The following is a 21,943-nucleotide window of genomic DNA, read 5'->3' on the forward strand; positions in this document are numbered from 1 at the left end:
TTCTTCACTGGAAAAGACAATCAGATGAGAACTTTGTTACCTGCTTCTACCATCCAGCATTTCTGCTGAAATCTTACCCCTCCTGTCTCAGTGAAAGGCCGTTGGTCCCCCCCCCCCCCCGATTCAATGCTCTCCGTCCTTGAAACACCATCTTGGACTCATCCCCTCCCTTCCCAGGATCTTACTCCTTCATTACATACCATCTTCCTCCTGTTTCTTTCTTTTTTAAAAAATTTAGACAGAGTCAGAGAGAGGGATAGATAGGGACAGACAGACAGGAACGGAGAGAGATGAGAAGCATCAATCATCAGTTTTTCGTTGTGGCACTTTAGTTGTTCACTGATTGCTTTCTCATATGTGCTTTGACTGTGGGGCTACAGCAGACTGAGTAACCCCTTGCTTAAGCCAGCGACCTTGGGTCCAAGCTGGCGAGCTTTGATCAAACCAGATGAGCCCGTGCTCAAGCTGGTGACCTCAGGGTCTCGAACCTGGGTCCTCCGCATCCCAGTCCGACGCTCCATCCACTGTGCCACCAGCTGGTCAGGCTTCCTCCTGTTTCTTTATCACCCCCCACCTCTATCCTCTCTTTTGTTTTAGTTCATAAACATGTTCAATATCTCCAATCTTTTTTTGTTTTAATCTGGCAATTCTTGCTTCTGTCCCCAACACTCCATGGAACTTAATCTTGCCAATATCATTAGTGATCTCCATTTTGCCAAATTTAGTCAAAATTTTTTGCCCCTAACTTGCTCAGCTTTTCTCTGCTGTTGGCATCACTTATTATTCTTATTTCCCTCCTTGAAACACTGTCTTTGTTTGGTTTCTGTGATTCCATTTTCTGATGTTTTCCTGCTGCCTTGCTGGCTACTTCTTAGTTTGTCTCATGGGATCTTTTCCTCCTCTCTTTTCCCACTGTAAGTGTTGGTGTCCCCCAGGGCTCTGCCCTTGGCCTTCTTTTGGAATATACTCATGGGTGACAGTACCCAACTGTAGCTGATGACTGGAACGATCAGCAATAAATTGAAAACTCTTAAACATACATAGTTGACCCTTGAACAATGTGGGGATTACGGGCACGGAGGCCACACACAGTGAAAATCTACATATAACTTTTGACTCCTCTAAACTTAACTATTCATCAGCTACTGTTGCCTGTAAGCTTTACCAATAGTATAAATAGTTGATTAACACATTTTGTCTATTGTATGTATTATATACTGTAATCTTACAATAAAGTAAGCTAGAGAAAAGAAGAAGGTTATTTAAAATAAAATCATAAAGTTTGTCCATTAGTTTTTTTCAATTTGTTGCATATATCCCCAAATTTTCCCACTATATTTGTTGGAAAAAACCAGTGCTATTAACTGGTAGATCTGGAGTGTTGATTAGATTTGGGCTTGATTTTTGGCAAGAATATTTCTCTGAATATATGTCTGATTGACTCTCCTTTGGTGATGTTGAAACTGGACAGTGTATTCAGATGTCATCAGTCTGATCTACTCATTAAAAATTTCCCCATCGATTTTTCACCTACTGGTTTTAACAGTCACAGATATACACTGTGTTGATTTGATACACTTATATATTGCAATATGATTACAGGTCCCTTTATTCTTAATACTTAGGCATTTCCATTTAAGAAGAGGGACGTCTTGGTCTCCATTTTATAAATGAAGAAACCAAGGCCTAAGCGCATACTGTGGAGAAGCTGTATTTCGTATTTACGTACCCATTATACTCTAGGTCTGACTCTTAATTTCCTATCCTTCCAGGACCTCATTGACATTTGAATATTGCTCCCAAAAAACATTCTTTGCCAACCAGCCAGTAAACAACAATTGAACCAGTTTCTCTTTAAACCACCAATCTAAAAATTTGAAAAAATATGTTCACTATAGTTAGGCATATCTTATGTTGCATTTATGTGAAATTACAATAAAAGTGATTAAGTGTAACCTTAATTTATTTTACCATCTAGAGCAGTGGGGTTTTTTTTGGTATAACTTCCCCTTCTATGCATAACTTTTGGATTGTTTGAAAATACAGTGGATGTAGAATAAATGTATTTTGAAACCAAAAGGACCTAGTAAATCAGACAGTGTGTCCTGTTGTGGTAGCAACAGGCTTGTGTTTGACTAAATCAGGATTGCATTTGACTTATATTCACCAGGATGAAATGGAGCTAATTAAACTATGCTGCCATTGGCACACGGTTATATGAAGAAATATAAAAACGATGGGCTTACATAAAGAAGTTATAGGTAGGAATAGAATCATAGCAGTTGAGTATAGGAATTGTTACCAGGAGAAATTCACAATAATAGAAGATTATTGTATTGCATGCTTTCTTTCAGTAGTAATTATTGAGTGCTATTATTGAGCAACTATTATATGCCAGACTAGGGATACAACCCTAAGCCTTCATGCAGCTTGCTGTTTGGAATGTAATGGATTGTGTCCCTCTGTGAGGTCAAAGGGCAGGGATCATGTTTCTTACATCACTGTTAGTTTGCTAGGGCTGCCATAACAAAATACCACAGACTAGGTGGCTTAAACAACAGAAATTTATTTTCTCACAGTTCTAAAGGCAATTTCCAAGATCAAGAAGTTGACAAGCTGGTTTTTTCTGAGGCCTCTCTCCTTGGCTTGTAGATAACCATCTTCTCACTGTGTTTTCACGTGACCTTTTCTGTGTGTATCCTGTTGTATCTTTGTGTATCCAAATTTCTTTCTTATGAGGATATCAGTCAGATTATATTAGGGCCATCCTAATGTTCTCATTCAACTTAATCCTCTCTTTAAAGACCTTATCTATACATACAGGTACGGGGGGTTAGGGTTTCAATATATGAATTTTTTTTGGGGGGGTATACTATACACCCTATAACAATCACTCAGAATGAATAATCAGCTGTAGAACTTGTTAGTTTTACCTGTGTAATAATACTGTTTTCTTCCTAGTACTATGAAGTATTCCTTCGACAGGCTTCAGTAGAACCCTGCCTTCTGTTTCATGAAGGTGGACACTTGTGTGAGCTCACAGTCCGCACCAATAGCCAAGGGCACACAATGGTCATCATTACTTTCCACCCCCAGGAATTAAGGCAGGTGAGACTCACAGAATGATAATGGGGAGCTTCTGTAGCAACCCTTACTATTACTATCTACGGTTGGTTTGGGGAAGTTTCAGGGAAGATAGCAGAAACTACACATCCACAGAATATCTGTGTCATTTGGGAAGAGAGGTTAGGGGTGAGGAGGGGGAGATGGCAAGGATGCTCTTTAATCATGCTGATGGCGTAATCAAACGATGGGGACTGAGGCGAGGTTACAAAGTTAAGTATCATGTGAGGACCCCTAAGTATTTTCACAGGAACATTACCCATGAAAGTTACTAAGTGCTCTGCCAAATCTCAGAACCAATTCAATAAAGACTAGAATATAGCCATAATTTTATAGCATAAATAATACTTTATATTTGTAATACACTTGGAGCTGTCAAACATTCACACATTGAAACATTCCTATACTTACATGATCATCTCAACCAACTTGTGAAGTAGATGAGAGAGGGAGAGGTATTGTCATCCTTGTTTCACAGATGGGCAAATAGAGGCGTAGAAGTATCAAAGATTAAAGAGCCAGGAAACAGAGTTTGAACCCAAGTCATTGATTTCTGGCCTTTTAACTCTATAGCTCTGCCCTGGCTGGGTAGCTCAGTTGATTAGAGCATCATCCTGATATGCCAAGGTTGTGGGTTCTATCTCTGGTCAGAGCACATACAAGAATCAACCAGTGAATGAATAATAAATGGATAAGTGGAACAATAAATTACTGTTTCTCTTTCCCTTCCTCTCTCTGTCTCAAGTCAATAAAAACAAAATAAATTTAACTCTATAGCTCCAACATAGTTTATTGTGTTGTATCCTTGTGTCTAGCTAATGGTTAGTGACAGGAATTTAAAAATGTTCTGAACTTGCCTTACCAGTGGTGGCACAGTGGATAGAGCATCAACCTGGCATGCTGAGGTCCCATATTTGAAACCTGGAGGTCTCCAGCTCGAGCATGGGTTCCCCAGGTTGAGTGAGGATCACTGGCTTGAGTGTGGGATCATAGACATGACCCCATGTTTGCTGGCTTGAGCCCAAAGGTCGCTGGCTTGAAGCCCAAGTTTGCTGGCTTGAGGCCAAGATCACTGGCTTGAGCAAAGGGTCACTCAGTCTGCTGTAACCGCCCGGTCAAGGCACATATGAGAAAGCAATCAATGAACGACTAAGGTTCCACAACAAAGGATTGATGCTTCTCATCTCTCTCCATTCCTATCTGTTTGTCTTTCTTGCGCGCGCATACAGGGAAAAAAAAAAAAGTTCTGAACTCAAAGAAAGGATTTAGTTATCATGCTCATTCTTTTTCTAGCACTTTTCTTCTCCTAGTACTTATGTCCTCTGAGGTGGTGTTTGGGTGGATGGTTGTGATGTTTGAAGTGGAGAAGTATGAAGGGAATTGAAAGGTTAGTGCTTCTTCGTGATGGGACAACAGCTTGGTTTAGTTTCTGTTTACAGCAAGGATAACTCACACTTTTTAGATAACTATTAAATGAGCTCAGACTAGAGAAAGTGTGTGTCTGTTTTGTAGGATTTGTCAAAAGCTGGTAAGGAAATACTGCTTCTGCTGAGATGTAAAAATAGTTTACTTTTTGTCCTATAGAACAGCGGTGTTCAACCTTGTTACACTTGGGGATCAGTGACCTAGCCAGCCACAAACAGAAACATGCAAAAAATAAAGAATAAAGATTTTCTTACCATTTGTAATAGTGCAACACGGTACAAGCTGGTGCTTGATTTGCAAACTCCATCCATATGTACAATGCGTTGGATATTACATAAATAAGTTTCTCTGAATGTTTTTTTTTTTGTATTTTTCTGCAGCTAGAAACGGGGAGAGTCAGTCAGACAGACTCCCGCATGCACCCTACCAGGATCCACCCGGCACGCCCACCAGGGGCAACACTCTGCCCACCAGGGGGCGATGCTCTGCCCCTCCGGGGCATCGCTCTGCCGCGACCAGAGCCACTCTAGCGCCTGGGGCAGAGGCCAAGGAGCCATCCCCAGCGCCCGGGCCATCTTTGCTCCAATGGAGCCTTGGCTGCGAGAGGGGAAGAGAGAGACAGAGAGGAAGGAGGGGGGGTGGAAAAGCAAATGGGCGCTTCTCCTATGTGCCCTGGCCGGGAATCGAACCCGGGTCCCCCGCACGCCAGGCCGACGCTGTACCGCTGAGCCAACCGGCCAGGGCCTCTCTGAATGTTTTTTGTCTATTGCAGAACATCAGGGTGGTTAACTTTCATAGACTGGCATGAAATTTCTGGTGCAGTGATACCTGTCAGCAGACCAGCGGTTGAAAAACACTGCTATAGAACATTGCTTTACGTTCAGTGTTATTTACAATAAGATTTGAGAAGTGTGCTCTCTTGTGTGACTACTGAAGGGCCTATTTCTTTAGAGCTAGAAGAGAAAATCTGTCAGAGATTCATCTTTGCTTGACTCCTGACTTTGTGGTCTGGACAGGAGGAGATCTGTATTCAGAAAGAGACTGTAAAGGAGTTTTTCATCAAAGAGCCAGGAGCAGTCTGTGACGTGACATCACTATACTTCCAGGAAAGTTAAACAGCAAGCCAAACAGCAAGCAGGAGGCTGCTGGTCTGCCTCAGTCTGGGCTGTGGGTTGGTGAGGTAGGGCTGCTGATAATGGAGGATCTGGGTGAAATGGTACTGGCCCTGTACACCCCCCGGGTCTGGGGGCTTGGGCCAAGCTGCAGAGGAGAGAGCGTCTGCATGTGCCCCCATCCCCAGAGAGGGGAACTCCTACGCTCTGAGGGCCGTGCTGTAGAGGCTTTGTCTTCAAGATAAGATGCTGCCCCTCCCCCCCCCCCCCCCCCCCCGCTCCTAGCCAACCAGTACAGATAGAATGAATGGTCTGCCATTCCAAGATGCTTTCTTATTTTACTCTTTTCCAGCACGATGACCCTTTGCAGCCATCAGTAGTCTCCCTACTAGCTCCTATTTTGGGTAACCGCACATCTTTGAAGAGCTCTTGGGCTTGAAGATCCGCATTTCTCCAGATGCCTTTTACACTGCTGGTGCAGAGATGCTGTTTCAGACCGTGGGGAAGCTGAGTGGAGTGAACTCGAACGCCATCCTGCTTGATATCTGCTGTGGAACCGGCAAGTGGCTGCCCAGGGCCATACCTCCACGTCGCTTAGCTCCCACACTCCATTCACACAGCACCTAGGGTCCTGGGTGGGGAGATGGCTGTAGTGGTGCAGGCATAACCTCATTGATTTAAAACCCTACAATAACCTCCTCTTGTTCTCTTTCACTTCTTCTCCAGATGTGATCGGCCTCTCTCTGGCTCAGTATACCTCCCAGGTCCTGGAGATTGAGTTGGTGCAGCAGGCAGTAGAGGACGCCAGCTGGACTGCAGTCTTCAACGGTACATGGCTCACAGTCTGGGGAGAAATTAAGAGCTATAGTTGTGTCTGTGCTTTGAAAAGCGTGAAAGAATTGTGTTGTGCTGCGAACAGCACGAGAAAGTGAAGACCTGAGTGGGGGCGACGGAAGATGAAGGAAAACACAGAGACCTAGAGAGAGTTTGGGCAGGTGGGACAGTGTGCTTTGATGGAGACACAGTGACCCCAAGCCTGTTTTCAGGCTGGTGATCTCTTGGGGCTTTGAACCTGGGTCCTTTGTTATCCCAGTGCGACACTCTATCCATTGTGTCACCACTAGCTCTGTTGCTGGCGTCAATGCCAGGAACAGCCTTCGGATTGTTTTAGTGACCTTGTCTTGCCAGGTCACTCAAGGCTGAGCAGGGCCCTTCCTCTGCTGTCAGCTGCATGTAGGCCGGTCGCACTCACGCGCAGTGGCTCTCGACACTGTTGGAAAGGGCATCTACTCTCTTCATGACCTGTGAGGAGGAGGGGAGAGTGTTCTGGAGTGGTCAGAATCGGGTTCTGATGATTTGCTGAAAGAGATTGCAATAATGAGTCTTCTTTTTTTCTATCCAGAGGCAAATCCTGCGGGAAGGAATAAGCCAAGCTGATAGGAAGGGAACTTGGCAAAACTTTAGATAATAGAAAAGCGCCTTCTTGACATTAGACTCATGAGGCAACATAGCATAATATAGTCGGTTTCAAACTGCTTTTAGCATCAGAACCTTTTTCTTTGAACAAAATCTTAAGCCAATCTACAATATACAAAACAGATCCCTTTGTCCTGTCTCACCTTCACACAGCTCCTGAGGCTCTGTGCAAAAACCTTCAATATAATAAAAAGAGCGCTTGAATAAAAGTCAAGGTTCTCTTGGTATAGGTACCTTTGTGCTGTGCGAGTCATGAAATTGTGAAATCACCCTGTCGTGCCTCTCAAGCTGAAAAGCCTACTGAGGTATTGCCAGGGAAAGGACGTTGGGAAAATGAAGCAGGTCTAAAAGCATTTCTTTCATTGTTATTCGGAGGTATACTGGATCTAAAGGAAAGTGGCAGAGCGCTGGCTCCTGTACGTTTCTCTAACACTGAAGCTCCCTGCATCACACTGTTCGGCATGAGTTTTCATTTATGTCATGTGGACCTCTCTTTTTCAGGCATCACCAACTGTGAATTTCATGCTGGTCGTGTAGAGAAGATTTTGCCACAGCTGCTGAAGTCAAAGGAAGATGGGCAGTCAATTGTTGCTGTGGTGAACCCAGCCTAGGTGGGACTCGTAAGGATGAATAGCTTTCCTGCTATATAACTATCAATAGTTAGGTGTGGCCCTGGCCAGTTGGCTCAGTGGTAGAGCATTGGCCCGGCATGTGGAAGTCCCAGGTTCAATTCCGGGCCAGGGCACACAGGAGAAGTGCCCATTTGCTTCTTCACCCTTCCCCCTCTCCTTTCTCTCTCTTCCGCTCCCACAGCCAAGGCTCCATTGGAGCAAAGTTGGCCAGGGCACTGAGGATCGCTCCATAGCACTCCGCCTCAGGCACTTGAATGGCTTCCGTTACAGTGCAGCAACGCCCCAGATGGGCAGAGCATCGCCCCCTGGTGGGTGTGCCAGGTGGATCCTGGTTGGGTGCATGTGGGAGTCTGTCTGTCTCCCTGCTTCTCACTTCAGAAAAAGAAAATAACACTATGTGCTGTGCCCATGTTGTCCCCTAGCTTTAGTCCCATTCTCACACCATTCTAAGGGTGCTCCCAATGGACTGGCTCCAAACCCGTTTCTCCTCTATTCCTCACCAATCCTAGGTGCTGGCCAGTTGAAAGTTCGTAATAACCCAGATCATGGTAGTTTAATTATATCAATAGCAATGTCTTTCTTCCTTCAGATTACCAGGTGGTTCAAGCCATTCGAAATTGCAGGGCCATCCACACGCTAGTGTTTATTTCCTGAAAGCCCCACGGTGAAACCACAAGGAACATCATTGAGTGAGTCTTGATGTTTTTTTATTTAATTATTTTTTTTCCTGATGATCAAAGTAATTCATGCTTATTGTGTAGAATTTGGAAAATTCAGAGAAGTGTGAAGAAATAGAAAAAAGTAATTATACTGCCACCAAGAGTCAATTATACGAGCCGGTCTTCGTGAGGCAGGTAAAGTGACTGACTTAGGGTATAAAATTTAAGGGGTGCCCAAAATCTCAGTAATCAAGATACATTTTCACTACAGTATTTTCAAAAGTTAAAATTAGTACAAAAATCTATGATGAACAAAATATTTAGATTGTTTAGAAAGGTGAGATCCACTATTGTACCTTCTAACCCTTGCCTCATTCACCTTCCCCTAAGCCTGGTCTTGTTTCCAATAATTTTTTTTTTTTACAGAGACAGAGAGAGAGTCAGAGAGAGGGATAGACAGGGACAGACAGACAGGAACGGAGAGATGAGAAGCATCAATCATCAGTTTTTCGTTGTGACACCTTAGTTGTTCATTGATTGCTCTCTCATATGTGCCTTGACCGTGGGCCTTTAGCAGACCGAGTAACCCCTTGCTCGATCCAGCGACCTTGGATCCAAGCTGGTGAGCTTTGCTCAAACCAGATGAGCCTGCGCTCAAGCTGGCGACCTCGGGGTCTCGAAGCTGGGTCCTCTGCATCCCAGTCCGACGCTCTATCCACTGCGCCACCGCCTGGTCAGGCCATTAAGATTTTTTTTAATAAAAGTAGGCAGCTGCAGCCTGACCAGGATGTGGCGCAGTGAGTAGAGCATCGACCTGGGATGCAGAGGACCCAGGTTCAAAACCCCGAGATCACCGGTTTGAGTGCAGGCTCATCAGCTTGAGCGCAGGGTCTCTGGCTTGAGAGTGGGATCATAAACATGATCCCATGGTTGCTGGCTAGTGCCCAAAGGTCACTGGCTTGAAGATGAAGGTCACTGGCTTGAGCCCAGACTCGCTGGCTTGAGCCCAAGGTCGCTGGCTAGAGCAAGGGGTCACTCACTTTGCTGTAGCTCCCTTGTCAAAGAACATAGGAGAAAGTAATCAATGAACAACTTAGGTGCTGCAGTGAAGAATTGATGTTTCTCATCTCTCTCCCTTCCTACCTGTCTGTCCCTGTCTGTTTTTCTTTCTGTTTCTCTCTCTGTCTCTGTCTCTCTTGCTTAAAAATAAATAGGCAGCTGCAAGCTATAGTTTTATAAATTAATTTTTCAAAATATTAAATCAAAATAGCATGTCTTGATTACTGTCTTTTTTTTATGGCATCTTCTTTAATTTTGCTCCCAAAGTGAATGCCTCTTGCTTTATATCAGTTCTGGCCCTGGTCAATTATTATTATTTTTTTTTTTTTACAGACACAGAGAGAGAGTCAGAGGGATAATCAGGGACAGACAGACAGGAATGGAGAAAGATGAGAAGCATCAATCATTAGTTTTTCGTTGCACGTTGTGACTTCTTAGTTGTTCACTGATTGCTTTCTAATGTGTGCCTTGACTGCAGGCCTTCAGCAGACTGAGTAACCCCTTGCTGGAACCAGTGACCCTGGGTCCAAGCTGGTGAGCTTTTTTGCTCAAGCCAAATGGGCCTGCGCTCAAGCTGGCGACCTCGGGGTCTCGAACCTGGGTCCTTCCACATCCTAGTCCAACGCTCTATCTACTGTGCCACCACCTGGTCAGGCTATTTTAATTTTTGAGATGGTTTCTTCCTGTAATCTCTCTCTCTCTCTCTCTTTTTTCTCTCTCTCCCTCTCTCCCTTTCACTCCTCTACAATTTATTTATTTGTAATATTGAAACCACATAGGTGGGTATAAAGTACAGATGATATGATGGATAAAACAAGTGAGATTTAAAAGTAAATAAATTGGCCTGACCAGGCGGTGGTGCAGTGGATAGAGTGTCAGACTGGTTTGCAGAGCACCCAGGTTCAAAACCCTGATGTCACCAGCTTGTGAGCAGGCTCATCCAGCTTGAGCGCAGGCTCACCGGCTTGAGCACAGGGTCAGTGGCTTGAGCAAGGGGTCACTCGCTCTGCTGTAGTCCCCTGGTCAAAGCATGTATGAGAAAGCAATCAGTGAACAACTAAGGTGCCGCAAGGAAGAATTGATGCTTCTCATCTCTCTCCTTTCCTGTCTGCCTGTCCCTCTCTCTGACTCTCTGGCTCTGTAAACAAACAAACAAACAAACAAATAAAGTAAATTAATTGAAGGGATTAAGCAAAAAAACAACTCCTAGACATAGACAGCAGTGCAGGGATTACAAGAGGGGAAGGAGGTGGGGGGAGGGAGATGAATGTAAAGGGGGGATAAGTGGAGATGGAAAGAGACTTGACCTGGAGTGCTGAACATAAACTATACTAATCATGTATTATAGAATTGTACAGCCCTGGCCGGTTGGCTCAGCGGTAGAGCGTCGGCCTAGCGTGCGGAGGACCCGGGTTCGATTCCCGGCCAGGGCACATAGGAGAAGCGCCCATTTGCTTCTCCACCCCTCCGCCGCACTTTCCTCTCTGTCTCTCTCTTCCCCTCCCGCAGCCAAGGCTCCATTGGAGCAAAGATGGCCCGGGCGCTGGGCAAGGCTCTGTGGCCTCTGCCTCAGGCGCTAGAGTGGCTCTGGTCGCAATATGGCGACCCAGGATGGGCAGAACATCGCCCCCTGGGGGGCAGAGCACCGCCCCTGGTGGGTGTGCCGGGTGGATCCCGATCGGGCGCATGCGGGAGTCTGTCTGACTGTCTCTCCCTGTTTCCAGCTTCAGAAAAATGAAAAAGAAAAAAAAAAAAAAACTATGAAGAATTGTACACCTGAAACTTATATAATTTTATTAACCAATGTCAACCCAATAAATTCAATACAAATCATTTAAAATTGAAAATAAAATCAAAGTAATGGAATTGAGCTTTCAAGTCAATGAGCTAGAAAAAGAACAATAAACCTAAAGGAAACTGAAGGAAGAAATCAATAATGTTAAAAAAATTCAGAAATTAATGAACTACAAAACAAAAGCCTGTAGCCTGACCAGGCGGTGGCACAGTGGATAGAGCGTTGGACTGGGATGCAGAGAACCCAGGTTCGAGACCCCCAAGGTCGCCAGCTTGAGCGTGGACTCATCTGGTTTGAGCAAAAGCTCACCGACTTGGACCCAAGGTCGCTGGCTTGAGCAAGGGGTTACTTGGTCTGCTGAACACCCGTGGTCAAAGCACATATGAGAAAGCAATCAATGAACAACTAAGGTGTCGCAACAAAAAACTGATGATTGATGCTTCTCATCTCTCTCCGTTCCTGTCTGTCTGTCCCTGTCTATCCCTCTCTCTGACTCTCTCTCTGTCCCTGTAAAAAAGAAAAAAAACAACAACACAAAAGCCTGTAGACTTAGCAAATAAACAAGGTGTTATTACAAGAAAATAAAATAGCTATATAAACCTAATTAAGAATATAAAGGAATCAAATGTAAAAATATAAAATCTGAAGTGAGAAAAATGATCATAGGAACAAATATGAAGACCTTTTATAAAAAGATATGAAAGTACTTTTTACAATTTCCTTACAATATATTTGAAAATCTAGATGGGCGGTTTTCTGGGAAAATGCAAATGGCTAATACTAATTCCAGAAGATACAGTAAATCTAAATAGACCAGTAATTATGGAAACAAAATTGGGAAAGTTGTGAAAGTGCTTCTTCTACACAAAATAATAGCATGAGGCCCATTTGTTTTCAGTCTTATTTCCTTGTCTGTTCTTGCACATTTACTCCTCTATTTGTACTTTATTTTATTTGTATTATACTGTTTAAATTTTTTTTGACTATATGGTAAAGGTGGCACCTCAAATCAATGGAAAAAGACAGACCATTCAATAAATGCCAATGAACCACAGGGTAGCCATGGTGAAAAAATCACAAACTGGATTTGTATCTCACACTGTATGCCAGGATATATTGTGAAGGAGTCGAGATTTAAATGTAAAAAAGGAAAGCCATAAATATTCCTTAGGAAATCATAGAATTTTAAAATAATCTTGGAATTCAGAATTCCTTTTTATGTTTAAAAATTCAGAAGCCATATAATAAAAGGTTGTTAAATTTGGCAACATACATAGTCATTTCTCCCTCCATTATACTGTGCACAGAAATGAAACTGGATCATAGAACTAAATGTAACAGCTAAAGCATAGGAGTGAACCATTGTGACCTTGGGTTAAACAAAACTTTCTTCAGTATGACAACAAAAACCCAAACAACAACAACAAACAAAAACAAATAAATACATTTTGTGTGTGTGTAATTGGACATCATCCAAGTTAAAAAAAAAAACAACAACTTTGTGCTACAAAACCTTTCATGGTTCATAAATACAAATACAATATTTTTTTTCTACCTTCTGTTCATTTTTCTTTTCTTTTTTTTTAAGCGAGAGAGACAGAGAGAGAGGGACAGATAGGAACAGACAGACAGGAAGGGAAAGAGATGAAAAGCATCAATTCTTCATTGTGGCACCTTAGTTGTTCGTTGATTGCTTTCTCACATGTGCTTTGACTTCAGGGCTACAGTAGAGCGAGTGACCCCTTGCTCCAGCCAGTGACCTTGGGCTTCAAGCCAGCGACCATGGATGGGGTCGGGTCATGTCTATGATCCCAGGCTCAAGCCAGCAACCCCGCAGTCAAACTGGAGAGTCTGTGCTCAAGCTAGATGAGCTGGCGCTCAAGGCAACCTCAGGGTTTCGAGCATGGGTCCTCTATGTCCCAGTCTGGTGTTCTGCCCACTGTGCCACCACATGGTCAGGCTTTTGTTCATTTTTCTTTTGGGCTGTTCTTTTTCTTATTGATTTCCAGGAGTTTGTTATAAATCGAGGGAAAAAAAGGTTTTGTCTGTGATATGAACTGCAAATTTATTTACAGCATGTATGCTGCCTCCTGTCTTTGCTTTTAGTGGGTGTTTGTTTGTTTGTTTTGTGACAGACAGATACAGAGAGAGACAGAGACAGATAGGGACAGACAGACCGGAAGGGAGAGAGATGAGAAGCATCAATTCCTCACTGCGGCACCTTAGTTGTTCATTGATTGCTTTGTCATATGTGCCTTCACCAGGAGCTACAGCAGACCGAGTGACCCCTTGCTCAAGCCAACAACCTTGGGCTCAAGCTGGTGAGCCTTGTTCAAACCAGATGAGCCCGCACTCAAGCGGGTGACCTTGAGGTTTTGAACCTGGGTCCTCTGCGTCCCAGTTCGATGCTCTATCCACTGCGCCACCGCCTGGTCAGGCTGCTTTTGGTGGTTTTCATCATGCAAGTTATTGACTTTTTAAAACTATTTTACTGAGATATTATTAATATACTATATGGAACACTCATTTGTGCAGTTCATTGGCTTTTAGTATCTTTACGGAGTTGTGTATCTATCACAACAGTCAATTGTAGAACATTTTCATTAACTCAAGAAAATACCATGCACATCATTTCTCCCCAAACTCCTACTCCCCAGCCCTAGGAAAACACAAATCTATTTTCTGTCTACTGATTTGCCTTGTCTGAATTTTTCCTGTGAATGGAATCAAAATATGTGGCCTTTTGTGTCTGGCTTCTGCCTCTTTATTTAATTCTTTAAAATATTTTTTAAAAATTATTTATTGATTTTGTTGAGAGAGGAAGAGAGAGAAACATCAATTTGTTGTTCCATTTATTTATGCATTCATTGGTTCATTGTTATATGTACCCTGACCCCTGGGAGCAGACCCACAACCTTGACATATCAGACGACACTCTAACCAACTGAGCTACCTGGCCAGGCTGTATCTGGCTTCTGGACACCAGTTTCTTATCAGATAAATAATTTGCAAATATTTTCTCCCGTTTTGTTGGTTCTCTGTTCACTTTCTTGATGGTGTCATTTGAAACCTTAGAGTTTTTCATTTTGAATATATCCAAACTATTTTTCTTTTTTGTGGCTTGTGATTTTGGTTCTAAGGTATGCTACTAAGTGGAAATAGACAAGTGTGCAAAAATTGTTTATATAATAGTAAACTATCTTTGTAAAAGAAGGACAAAGGATGAAAACAAAATAGATTTGTATTTGCTGCATATGCATAGACATAGAGAAACTGTTAAGTTATATAAGAAACTGATGATAATCGTTATCTCTGATGGGAGTTAGGTGGGAAGGAGACTTTATCATATATCTTTTTATGTTATTCCACTTCTGAATAATGACCGAAGTTTACCTTAGAGTTTACTTTTTAAGTTAAATTTATTGAGGTAATATTTATTAATAACATTATAAAAACAACAATTGTTCATTTGTTATTAACAAATGTTAACATTAGCATTTATAGAAACAATCCTGATTTTTTTTTTAATATGGCACCTTAGCATTTTTAGATTTTATTTATTCACTTTTTATTAGAGAGAGAGGGGAGAAGGAGAGAGGGGGAGAGATAGAGAGAGAACAGGGGGAGGAGCAGGAAGCATCAACTCCCATATATGCCTTGACCAGGCAAGCCCAGGGTTTTGAACCGGCGACCTCAGCATTCCAGGTCGACGCTTTATCCACTGCGCCACCACAGGTCAGGCCGAAACAATCCTGATTTTAAAGGGGCTGTACTACTTAAACTATTGCATGTCAGCCAGGGAAATAACTCTTCTGTGTTGTTGGTTTGCATGTAAATTGGTACAACCTTTTTAGAACAACTTAATGGTACATATCATAGGGCCTTAAAAACATACAGCCTCTTTTTTTTTTTTTTCTTTCTGAAGCTGGAAACGGGGAGAGACAGTCAGACAGACTCCCGCATGCGCCCGACCGGGATCCACCCGGCACGCCCACCAGGGGCGATGCTCTGCCCACCAGGGGGCGATGCTCTGCCCCTCCGGGGTGTCGCTCTGTCGCGACCAGAACCACTCTAGTGCCTGGGGCAGAGGCTAAGGAGCCATCCCCAGCGCCTGGGCCATCTTTGCTCCAATGGAGCCTTGGCTGCGGGAGGGGAAGAGAGAGACAGAGAGGAGGGGGGGGTGGAGAAGCAAAAGGGCGCTTCTCCTATGTGCCCTGGCCAGGAATCGAACCGGGGTCCCTCGCACGCCAGGCCGACGCTCTACCACTGAGCCAACCGGCCAGGGCCCATACAGCCTCTTTAACTCAGCAGTTCCACTAAATAAAAAATATGTGCAAACATATGACTATAAGAATATTTATGGAGGGATGTTTTGAAATAGCCAAAAGTTAGAAACAGCTTTTCAATAGCAAGGAATTAGATAACTAAACTGCATTCAGTTTACTTAATGAAATGCCATATATAGCCAATAAAAATGAGATAGCTTTACACATAATATAGTGAAGAGATGCTCATGATGTATCATTATTATTATTATTTAGCGAGAGAGATAGACAGAAGAACAGACGGGAAGGATATAGATGAGAAACATCAATTCTTCATTGTAGCACTTTAGTCCACTGATTGCTTTCTCATATGTGCCTTGACCAAAGGGCCACAACAGAGTGAGTGACCTCTTGCTCAAGCCAGCAACCTTGGGCTTCAAGCCAGTGACCTTGGGCTTCAAGCCAGTGCCTTTTGAGCTCAAGCCAGCGACCACGGGCTCATGTCTATGATCCCATGCTCAAACCAGTGACCCTGCACTCAAGCTGGTGAGCCTGCACTCAAGCCGGCGACCTCGGGGTTTCGAACCTGGGTCCTCTGCATCCTAGTCTGACACTCTATCCACCGTGCCACTGCCTGGTTGGGATTTTGATGTATTATTTACTGAAGAAATAAATTTTAAGAAACCAATTTGAATATACACTTTCGGAAGGATTTATTATGAAAACTCAGCAGTGGTTATCCTTTTTTGCATGGTAAGTTTACAGGTGAATTGCTGATTTCATTTTTGCTTGACTGTGTTTGAAATAAGGGCAAAAATGTAATCTACTTTTTTTATAGTAGGAATCATTTTTTTTCTATTTACTCTTTTTTAAAAGTAATAAAGTAAACTGTTGAAACAGTTCAACAGAGTAATTTAATTCAGTAATACTTATTAATTACCTACTGTGTGCAAATCATACAGAAAAGTATATGACCTAGGCCCTTGCCCCATTCACCGTTGAATCCCTACTCTGTGTCACACACTGGGAGCACAGAGATGAATAATAAGCAGTTTTTGCCTTATTTCCACCCTCAAAAAGAGAATACTCCAGTGAGGAAGGTGGTTAAAAATCAGGTAGTTACATAAAATATGCTGAATGGGCCCTGGCCGGTTGGCTCAGCGGTAGAGTGTCGGCCTGGCGTGTGGGGGACCCGGGTTCGATTCCCGGCCAGGGCACATAGGAGAAGCGCCCATTTGCTTCTCCACCCCCCCCTCCTTCCTCTCTGTCTCTCTCTTCCCCTCCCGCAGCCAAGGCTCCATTGGAGCAAAGATGGCCCGGGCGCTGGGGATGGCTCCTTGGCCTCTGCCCCAGGCGCTAGAGTGGCTCTGGTCGCGGCAGAGCGACACCCCGGAGGGGCAGAGCATCGCCCCCTGGTGGGCAGAGCATCGCCCCTGGTGGGCGTGCCGGGTGGATCCCGGTCGAGCGCATGCGGGAGTCTGTCTGACTGTCTCTCCCCGTTTCCAGCTTCAGAAAAATACAAAAAAAAAAAAAAAAAAAAAAAAAAAAAAAGCTGAATGCTGTTATAGAGAAACACAGGGGCCGTGGGAACACAAAAGCAGGGCTTAAAATGAAAGAGAGCATGTTCTTTCTGAGTTCTTGGTTTATAGGAGCAGATAATATGATTTTTCTCACAGTCTGTGCTGTCCTCCGAACTCCGCTAAGAGGCTTCTTGGCGAGTCTTTTGTCCTGAAACAAGCTGTGCCCCGGGACCTGTTCCCCCACACTCCGCACTGTGAACTGGTGCTCCTCTTCTGCAAGATGGTCAGCTCTTCGTTGAGGCTGAAGTTGCATTAACTCCTAGGTTCAGCATATTGTTACACTGCGGACCCTGAGAGCATTACCAGGGAAACTGATCTTTGGTTCTTGAGCGGCAGGAATATAGCAAGTCTTCCCTATATGAGCCAGATTTATAACCTCAGTTTCCAGGTTGCCTTGCTCTTCCGTGTGTTCTCTGTGACCACTCCTTGGCCCTGGATCTGGACTGTTCCTTTCTTTCATTGTCAGCCTGTCATGGCTCCCGCGGTCCTAGTTTATTGTCTTGTCTCCTATGTCTGACTGTGCCTGGGGTGTGGTGACAATTGAGCTTTTCTCAGGAGCTGGTCATAATTTCTCATTGTCTCAGGTCTCTGTATTTGCCCAGAGATTTTATTAGCTTTGTCCTGAGCTCGTGAGGTAGCCAAGAATTAGAACTAGAAACAAGTCTAGCTTAAAAGATATATATTTTATTTAAGAAATATATATATTTAAGAGAGAGAGAGAGTAAGCTGTCAGGTGATTGCAGGGTGACTGCATGAACTCAGTAGAGCTTCATTTGTTTGGATTTTATAGCTTCTCGAATATTCTCTAAAAATGTGCTTACTCCTAGGAGTAATAACACCAATTAATTCTCACCCAGGGAGGGAGAATTAGTTGTAGTAGAGACCCTATGGGAAAAGTGATCTTCGAAGAAGGGACTGACTACCTACAATTGTGCTGTGTGTTATGGAGGCATAAAGCTCCAGAACCCCCTTGTGATCCAGTATATAGTATAATAAACTGGATATTGAAACTGAAATTCTCTGGTGCATGATTTCTTCATTTAATTTTAGAGTAGTTCTTGGATACTTACCCAACAATTTAAATTGTTTTTAATCGTTTTCATTTTTTTTTTCAGAGAGAGGAAGGTAGAGAGATGAGAAACATCAACTTATAGTTGTGTCTCATTAGTTGTTCACTGATTGCTTTCTCATATGTGCCTTGACCAGGGGCTCCAACTGAGCTGGTGACTTCTTGCTCAAGTCAGTGACCTTGGGCTCAAGCCAGCAACCTTGTAATCATAGATGATCTGGTGCTCAAACTGGTGACCTCAGGGTTTCCACCTGGGACCTCAGCGTCCCAGGTCAATGCTCTATTCACTGTGCCAACACCAGTCAGGTCTGTTTGGAATCCTTTTTTTTTTTACTGATTTTATTTTTTAGACTTTATTTATTGATTTTTAGATAGAGGAGAGAAATAGAGAGAAAGAATGAGAGGGACAGTGATAAGGGGGGGGGGGAGAAGTGGGAAGCATCTACTCGTAGTAGTTGCTTCCTGTATGTGCCTTGACCAGGCAAGCCCATGATTCAAACTGGTGACCTCAGCGTTCCAGGTTGACGCTTTAGCCAGAGTGCCACCACAGGTCAGGCTGTTTTGAATCTTTTAACCTCAGGAGGTGTAACTTAGTAAACATTGTCTGATTTACAAAATGATATCAGACCAACTAGTATTTTCTATTCTAAATATTTCTAGAGAAGCCTCCTCAGAAAAAAAAAAATATTATTATATTATTTTAATTTTAATTTTATTTTATTTATTCATTTTAGAGATGAGAGAGGGAGAGACAGAGAGACAGAGAGACAGAGAGAGAAGGGGGAGGAGCTGGAAGCATCAACTCCCATATGTGCCTTGACCAGGCAAGCCCAGAGTTTCGAACCAGCGACCTCAGCATTTCCAGGTTGATGCTTTATCCACTACACCACCACAGGTCAGAAATGAATTTTTTTTTATTTTAATTTTATTTTATAATTATATTATTTTATAACTTAAATATTTACATATAGAACATAAATGTAAAGTGACTTTTATTTTCTCTTCCTTCCATGAACCTGGAAATGGCAATTCCATCTCTTAGTTATCTAGGTTGGACCCAAGGTTATCTTTCTCATTCCTGTATCCAGCTGCCTACAAGGTACGGTCCACCTGGATATATTCTAAGCACTCCAAACTCAGCATATCTCATGTTGAATGTTTCACATCTTTCCCCTAAACCTGTTCTTGCTCCTATATTTCCAATATGGATGAATATACCAATCTACTCGGTCACTCAAGCTAGAACCCTGGGAATTCCACATCTGTCTCCTTTATCCCCTGCCAACATCCAGTATATCACTGAGTCTCCGTCCCTGCGGGTTACCATCATCTCTCCCTGGGTTATTACTTAAAGGACCATCTTCTCCATTGCTTCTGCTGTCTCCACTTTTGTTCCCGTCCGTTTCATTCTCTACAATCAGACTGAGTTTACTAAAATGCCAATCTCATTGTGTTTCTCCAGTGCTTGAAGTCCATCTGTCATTGGGATCTTACTGCTTTTAAAATAAAGTCCCAAATTCTGGATGCAGCCTCAAATCCTCTTCATAACCAGGGAAGCCTCATTTCTATACATGTTGAATTCCTTTCCCTGGCAGAGCTCATTTATATCGAGGGTAGCAATACTCTATCTTCAGATTTCACCACTGTTCCCTAATGTCTTTTGTTTTCAGTTTACTTATTATATTTAGATGTGGTGTCTCTTTAGTCTCTTGTTTATTTACTTATTTAGTTTTTTCTTAGATTTTGTTTATTGATTTCTAGAGAGAGGAAAGAAAAAGGGAGAGAAAAAGAGAAGCGGGGGGGGGGGGGGAGAAGTAGGAAGCGTCAACTCCTAGTAGTTCCTTCCTGTATGTGCCCTGACCCGGCAAGCTTGAAGTTTCGAACTGGCGACCTCAGCGTTCCAGGTCCATGCTTTATCCACTGCACCACCACAGGTCAGGCCTACTTACTTATTTAGTTTTTAATTATAGTTTTCCTTTTTGTTGTTCTGATTGGGTGTTTTCTGCTACTTCATCTTCTAAATCACTGATTTCATTCTCTGTTTTGTCTAATCTCTTGTTGATTTCTTCTAGTGTGTTCTTCATTTTGATTAGTATATTCTTAATTTCTAACTGGTCTTTTTTTATTTTCTATCTCCATTTCTATGTTTCTTATCTCTTTGTTGATGTTTTCTCTGAGTTGACCTATTCTTCCCCTGAGTTTGTTGAACAGCCTTATAACCAGTGTCTCTTTATTTATTTTTACATTACAGTTTACATTCAATATTATTTTGTATTAGTTTCCAGTGCACAGCACAGTGGTTAGACAATCATATACTTTACAAAGTGACCCTGCTGATATTTCCAGTACCCACTTTGCAACATACATAGTTGTTACAATATTATCAACAGTATCCTCCATGCTGTACTTTACATGGACTAATTTTATAACTGGTAGTTTATACTTCTTAATCTGTTCCCTTTTTTTGCCCATTCCACCATTCTATTTAGTTACTTAGTCTAGAATAGTCTCCCTACTTTTTAAAAGAGCACTGCCTTTTAGAGACCAGTTCTGCTCCACATTAGGAATCTGTCTGATTGTAGTGTGACCAACCATCCTGATTTGCCTGGGACACTTCTGGTTTTCTCAGTGATTCTGCATCCTAAGACACCCCTCAGTCCTGGACAAACTGGGATGGTTAGTTTTCTTATAGTGGTGTTTAGTGCCTTCTTCTAACCCTCAAATTTTCAGTAAACTGGAAGTTATTGGGTCTAGAGGCTTGATTAGATTCAGATTAAACCATTTTTGGTAAGAATGCCTCATAAGTAATGCCATGTAATTTATGCCAAGACTCATGAACAGGCATGCATGTAATATTAGTTGTCTATTCTTAGTAAAGGTGATGGTTAAGGTGCTAGCTCTCAGAACTCTCCATGTAATTTTCTCTTTATAATGAACAGGAAACCTGTGAGTGGTACTTTGGTACCATGTGACTGTCTTCTTCCCCAATAACCTCTCATGTAAAGATTTTAGCATCCATCAGTTATTGTTTCCTGACTCAGTAATTTGTTTTTCTAATTTTTAAACTGTATTTCCTGACTTGATGATTTAATCGAGGGCTGCAAAATGGTAATTTCCTAATTCTGCCATCCAGTTGTTGCTTCTTAGGTGGCATTTTTTGGTGGAGATGAGCTTTTTCCCATTTATAGGATTTGAACCAAAAAGGTGAGATAAAAGCCTAATTCTTTGTCTTGAATACTAATTTTTGGAGCAAGAAATTTTTCCAATAGCAGCAAAGTAGGTTTATTTATTTTATGGGTATCACTTGACTTGATGTTTTTCTTTCTCATTTATTTATAATTACTTTATTTTATTTTATTTATTCATTTTAGAGAGGAGAGGGAGAGACAGAGAGAGAGAAGGGGGGGAGGAGCTGGAAGCATCAACTCCCATATGTGCCTTGACCAGGCAAACCCAGGGTTTCGAACCGGTGACCTCAGCATTTCCAGGTCGACGCTTTATCCACTGCGCCACCAGAGGTCAGGCTATTTATAATTACTTTTAATTATAGTTGGCATAAAATATTATATTAGATTCAAGTATACAGCATAGTGATTAGATATTAATATAACTTATGAAGTGATCACCCCGTGACTAATTTTATAATTGAGAGTTTGTAGTAATATGTTTCTTATTTAAATTCAGTGTTTTACATTTGGCTCAGTCATTTGCTATGTAATGCTGAAATTCTCCCTAGTGTCGCCAGTGG

At 42.6% G+C, this 21,943-nt stretch overlaps 1 protein-coding gene across 1 annotated transcript in view; it reads left to right on the forward strand.

The window, feature by feature from the left end:
- TRMT2B (tRNA methyltransferase 2 homolog B) overlaps positions 1 to 17,382 on the forward strand; it is a 32,122-nt gene extending 14,740 nt beyond the window's left edge. Inside the window, 9 exon segments of the mRNA XM_066357832.1 lie at positions 2,962 to 3,108; positions 5,565 to 5,657; positions 6,011 to 6,058; positions 6,060 to 6,219; positions 6,387 to 6,488; positions 7,638 to 7,741; positions 8,220 to 8,316; positions 8,358 to 8,457; positions 17,223 to 17,382. Coding sequence (XP_066213929.1) covers positions 2,962 to 3,108; positions 5,565 to 5,657; positions 6,011 to 6,058; positions 6,060 to 6,219; positions 6,387 to 6,488; positions 7,638 to 7,741; positions 8,220 to 8,316; positions 8,358 to 8,457; positions 17,223 to 17,382 — 1,011 coding nt within the window.
- The last annotated feature ends 4,561 nt before the right edge of the window (positions 17,383 to 21,943 follow it).

This window comes from Saccopteryx leptura, chromosome X (assembly GCF_036850995.1).
Source record: "Saccopteryx leptura isolate mSacLep1 chromosome X, mSacLep1_pri_phased_curated, whole genome shotgun sequence".
Classification (NCBI taxonomy): Eukaryota; Metazoa; Chordata; class Mammalia; order Chiroptera; family Emballonuridae; genus Saccopteryx; species Saccopteryx leptura.